At 36.4% G+C, this 5,348-nt stretch overlaps 2 protein-coding genes across 2 annotated transcripts; one reads left to right on the top strand and one right to left on the bottom strand.

Moving 5' to 3' along the window:
- Positions 1-233: 233 nt before the first annotated feature.
- LOC131864482 (pathogenesis-related thaumatin-like protein 3.7) lies at positions 234-1,354 on the bottom strand. Its single transcript, XM_059215253.1, has 2 exons — positions 1,252-1,354; positions 234-1,149 (listed from the first exon to the last, which is right to left on the bottom strand). The coding sequence occupies exons 1-2, from the start codon at positions 1,316-1,318 to the stop codon at positions 524-526; spliced, it is 693 nt and encodes a 230-aa protein (XP_059071236.1). The 5' UTR covers positions 1,319-1,354; the 3' UTR covers positions 234-523.
- A 2,329-nt stretch (positions 1,355-3,683) lies between these two features.
- LOC131055997 (pathogenesis-related thaumatin-like protein 3.7) lies at positions 3,684-4,467 on the top strand. Its single transcript, XM_057990318.2, has 2 exons — positions 3,684-3,750; positions 3,842-4,467. Exons 1-2 carry the CDS (start codon positions 3,684-3,686, stop codon positions 4,465-4,467), a joined length of 693 nt encoding a protein of 230 aa, XP_057846301.1.
- The last annotated feature ends 881 nt before the right edge of the window (positions 4,468-5,348 follow it).

A 5,348-nucleotide genomic window follows, 5' to 3' on the forward strand; every position in this document is an offset into this window, starting at 1 on the left:
CTACTATGTAGGATTTTGTCTACGTAAGTAAGAGTAGAGATGCATTCTGGCCCTATTTTAGATTTGTTATTTAATTGAAAAATTTTCAATTTTTAATATATATGGAATGCAACACCCAAAAGTAGCTAGTTTACAAAAAAATCAATTGTGACTCAAAATTTTATTTGATGAATGTAAATAATCTATATTTTAAAATTAAGATTTATAATTCAAAACAAGTAAATATCTGTATTATTTGAATATATATATATATTTAATATATTAGAACTTAAAATGTTAAAAAGATAACTGCGTATGGATTAGCTTTTCCTCATTACCCATTAAAATACCGATGGAATTTTATTTACAATAAACTGTGATACTTGGAAACTGGCATGTATACCTTACACCAACCGATGGCTTATTTACATGACTCTACCAAATGATAGTTTATGCCACCATATATCAGATACTAAATACACGGGTGATAAGATCATAGCTGATTATTTGGAGGTTATAATGACTATGATGATCCTATATATATCTAGGGACAGAATACAATACTATAGTCGGTGGTACCAGAGGGGCAGGTGAAAGTGCTGGAAGAATCGTCCTTAGCATAACTGTATGCCTGTGGGCACTGGTTCTTGAACATCATCGAGTAGTTTGTGGCGGGGCAGTTCTTGACATAGGAACCTCTGCAGCAATACTGGTCAGTTTGAAAGACAGTACAGGCACTATTGCATCCACCATTCACCTTCAATTCAGCAGGGCAAGCAGCATTCACGTCGGCTTTGCATGCAGGGGCAGTGCACTGTCCATTTGTAGGATTGATGGAGAGAGGAACGTTGAAGCCGTCAACCAGGGAGACATCGTAGAAGTCCTGGTTGCCATCTCCATTTAGGGTGTACTCGACCAGCGTGGTCGGAACGCCCCCCGAGACTTGGCAGCTCAGTTGGCCGTTGCAGTCACCAGTTTGACAGGTTCCTCGGCCGCTCGCATCGAAAGAACAGCCAGTTCGGCCCCAGAATCTTGCCGCCTTTGTCCCTGCCGGCACATCGACGGTCCATGTCTGACCTTGGTCAAGCTGCTGCCCTCCTCCTGGTAGTCCTGCCGCCCAAACTGTGTACCCGCACTGGTTTCGTATATCAAACTTAACTGCCCACGCCTCTGCAACAAAACATACACACACAAAAATTATCGTAAGGCCTAGAGAGATGTATATACCATTCAACAACCTACAACACGTATTATTTTACCAACACATCTTACGTTGCATATGTAAAGATATGGCCAGTCCAGCCACAAGAACAAGCGCAAGATCTGATACCATCGCCATTATACCGTCTGAATTGAACGATTGAATGAAGATAGATAGATTGGGTATATGAGGAGGGATTATTCATTTATATAGAAAAAGATCGCTCCGCCGGTCATGAAGGAAGCAACAGAGGAAGGACCCGGCATGAGAAGGCTAGTATCGTACGCATTCCGGTTACAGAATTCAAGCTTGCATTTATAACATGACTTGACTTCAGGTAAGAGCTGCCCAGTTTCCAACCGTAAGGGTCATCAATATTCAGATAATAGCTGTAATATTAAAGACAACCAAGTTTCACAACAAATCAAACCAACAAAACATAAATAGCCATATGATATGGGAAAAAAAGGATGTTGGATTTAGTTTCATTGAACTTTAACTCTAAAGTAGCCAAATAAATATATAAGGACTTCCTAAAGTTTATTTTTTTATTTATTTTTGTAGCCCCCACCAATATTGTATAATAGACAAATTAGATATGGGACTGAGCATTAAGACTTCTATTTGAAGACCAACCCTAGATAACACCCTTGGCCCTTCAACTATTAATAAATAATTTAGAGCCAACTACCTTAAGAATAAATATATAACGGGGTGAAGGACTCCCTTGTAAGATAAAATAGGACAAGAATGAAATATTGAAAAAAGAATTTAATATGATCTAACAAATATATTTTTCAAATTACCAATATAAACCTGTAAATTGGGAAAGAAATCTAGACTCCTAAAGAGGAATTGCTTATCTACAAAGAGAAAATATTCTCAAGGAGTTTCAAGCCTTTTGCAAATAGGGAAGGGTTGCAAAGAAGATGTAAGGGAGTTTAGATTACTTTCTTAGAATTTCTTAGTCATAGTTAAAATTTTATGTATGATTACTTATTTTTAATCTCATTGTTTGAAACTAAGTATATACAAAGAAAAAAAATCCTAAAATAATCATAAAAAAAATCTCTGACTAGAAAATTTTAAATATTTAGAAAATATAGTTGTCCTTTTAGATTTGCAAATTTCTAAAAAAAACTTGTTCCCCTAGACCTAATCGACATTTCAAGATATTCTTATTTCACTATTGATAATAATTTAGTCTATTTTTTTAAATCATAAGTTCATATTCCACTACTTATTTAACATTTTTATTTGAAAGCAAATAATACCTATTTAAAAATTAAACCAATTTTTTGAAATTATTATAATATTAGTTACAAAAGTCAATTAAAATGTATATTTTTCAAATATTAAATTTTAAACTATTGATATGTTGAGTATTAATTAATAAGTTGTAATCTCACTTTTAATTATCGACAAACTTGAAAAATTTATAAATACATTAATAAACATAAAATTTTAAAAATAGATTGAGAAACATTCATAAGAAAACAAAGTATATAATTTAGAAAAATGGATCAATCAAACAAAATATCAAGTTTAACCAAAAGAAATTGTAAGCTTTTCCAATTTGATTCTATGAACTTAACATCTTCTTCAAATAATTTTTCTACAGTTTTTTGTTTGAACATTATTTATTAATAAATTGTATTCTCACTTTTAATTACTAATAAACTTAAATAAATTTATAAATACATTAATAAGAATAAATTTAAAAAATAGATTTAAAAACATTTATAAGAAAACAAAATATATAATTTTTAAAAAGTGGGTCAATCAAACAAAATATCAAGTTTAAGCAAAAGAAATTCTATGAAGTTAAAATCTTTATCAAGATAATTTTACATCTTCCGATTTGATTCTTAGGCTACCTTGGCTTTTCAAGTCACTGAAATAGTTAGGATCAAAAACTGGCCAGCTGTTACCTAGAGTCATTTCATGTATTCAATGCAGGTTTGAGTTCTGATAAACCAGGGCTCTCGTAGCATCCACGGCTTCTCAGCCGGGTCCATGCTAGTTTGCTTCCTTCTGAAGTTATTACGGTCGGAAACTGGGCAGCGGTTACCTGAAGTCAAGTCATGCACTAAATGCAACCTGAAGTCAAGTCATGCACTAAATGTAAGTTTGAATTCTAATAACAAGGGCTTTCGTACGATGCATTGACAATTCTATGAATACAATACATGTTACACATTTTATGCATATAATACATGTTGCATATACATATAACTGCATCTAGATGCATCTTAGAATCTTATTCATACAATGCATGTTACACATCCTATGCATATAATGCATTTTACATAGACATATAACTACATGCAGATGCATCGTAGAAGCTGGATAGAGGGTGCCCTCGTACGTCACACTACTGCTCAGACTGAGTCCATGCTTCCTTCGTGTCTGCCCGGGAGATCTTTTCCTATATAAATGATGAATCCTTCTTCATATACTCAATCTATCCATCTTCATTCGACCGTTCAATACAGACGGTATAATGGCAACAGTATCAGATCTTGTGCTTATTCTTGTGGCTGGACTGGCTATATATCTTCAGATGCAAGGTAAGCTGTATTGGTAACATAAGAGTTTTAGATTGAATACACTATATATCCGAGGTTCACAATAATAATATGCGTGTGTTTTTTGTTGCAGAGGCGGCAGCAGTTAAGTTTGAGATAACGAACCAGTGCAGGTACACGGTTTGGGCGGCAGGATTACCCGGCGGAGGGCAGCAGCTCGACCAGGGTAAGACATGGACCGTCGATGTGCCGGCAGGGACAAAGGGAGCAAGATTCTGGGGCCGAACCGGCTGCTCTTTTGATGCGAGCGACCGAGGAACCTGTCAAACCGGTGACTGCAACGGCCAATTGAGCTGCCAGGTCTCGGGAGGCATTCCCACCACGCTGGCTGAGTACACCCTCAATGGAGATGGCAACAAGGACTTCTACGACGTCTCCCTGGTGGATGAATTCAACGGTCCTCTCTCCATCAATCCTACAAACGGACAGTGCACTGCCCCTGCATGCAAAGCCGACGTCAATGCTGTTTGCCCTGCTGAGTTGAAGGTGAATGGCGGATGCAATAGTGCCTGCACTGTCTTTCAAACTGACCAGTATTGCTACAGAGGTGCCTATGTCGACAACTGCCCTGCCACAAACTACTCGATGATCTTCAAGAACCAGTGCCCTCAGGCCTACAGTTATGCCAAGGATGATACTTCCAGCACTTTCACCTGCCCTTCTGGAACCACTGACTACAGTATTGTATTCTGTCCCTAAATCTATATAGGAGTATGCTCATCTACATCCTAATAATCAGCTATGAGTGTATCACCTCCGTATTTAGTATCTGATATATGGTGGCATAAACTATCACTCGGTAGTCATATAAATAAGCCATCATTTGTTGTAAGGCGTTAGATGCAATTTTGAAGTATCACAGTTTACTATAAATAAAAGTCCAATATTCTAATGGGCAATTTGAAATAGGTAATTCATATGCAATATCTTTTTATAAATGTCTTTTATTATTTTAGTAGGGAAGGGGTCCTAAACCCTTACAAAAAAAACAAATAAACTAGAGAGCAACGACACAATCGCTGGCATCGGATAGCCAACACCCCAGAAAGCATAGAAACAACTCTCAAAAGTAATAAAACACTAACAATACCCACATAACTAAACATAATAACCCTCTCCAACTTCCTACTATCCATAATACAACTACTAGCATATAACTAAAAAGAGTTCATAATAGTATCAGAGTACTTAATCCACATGAAAACACCCAACATAAGGCATGCAGGCCTGTTTAGATAAAAGTCCATGTTAAAACTAATACTATCATCTTTTGAAATCAACCCAGACCAAAAAAAAGCACCAACCCAATAGCATCCTACTCATCCTTGATGACGTTCCATTCCCGCACAAGACACTACATCAGTTCCTTCTAGATCTTAGGTTACAACATGTCCTCTTTCTGCTCCTCTTGCAGGTTGACATCCTTCATCTTTTTTGCTTTTTTCTTCATCTTTCTCTATCTCAAGACAAACCCCATAACGACATTCTGCATAATTCATCAGTAATAGCACATAGGGAATTCAAGGCCTCTCCCATTAGCTGATGTCCTTGCCTATATTCGTCCATCTTCGCTTTAAGGT

This window comes from Cryptomeria japonica, unplaced genomic scaffold (assembly GCF_030272615.1).
Source record: "Cryptomeria japonica unplaced genomic scaffold, Sugi_1.0 HiC_scaffold_87, whole genome shotgun sequence".
Classification (NCBI taxonomy): Eukaryota; Viridiplantae; Streptophyta; class Pinopsida; order Cupressales; family Cupressaceae; genus Cryptomeria; species Cryptomeria japonica.

Excerpts from the sequence above, each read along its gene's own strand:
- LOC131055997 (XM_057990318.2), top strand. The coding sequence starts at position 3,684 with ATGGCAACAGTATCAGATCTTGTGCTTATTCTTGTGGCTGGACTGGCT. Across the intron at positions 3,751-3,841 it reads TATATATCTTCAGATGCAAG|AGGCGGCAGCAGTTAAGTTT; the intron begins GTAAGCTGTATT and ends TTTTTGTTGCAG.
- LOC131864482 (XM_059215253.1), bottom strand. The coding sequence starts at position 1,318 with ATGGCGATGGTATCAGATCTTGCGCTTGTTCTTGTGGCTGGACTGGCC. Across the intron at positions 1,150-1,251 it reads CATATCTTTACATATGCAAC|AGGCGTGGGCAGTTAAGTTT; the intron begins GTAAGATGTGTT and ends GTTTTGTTGCAG.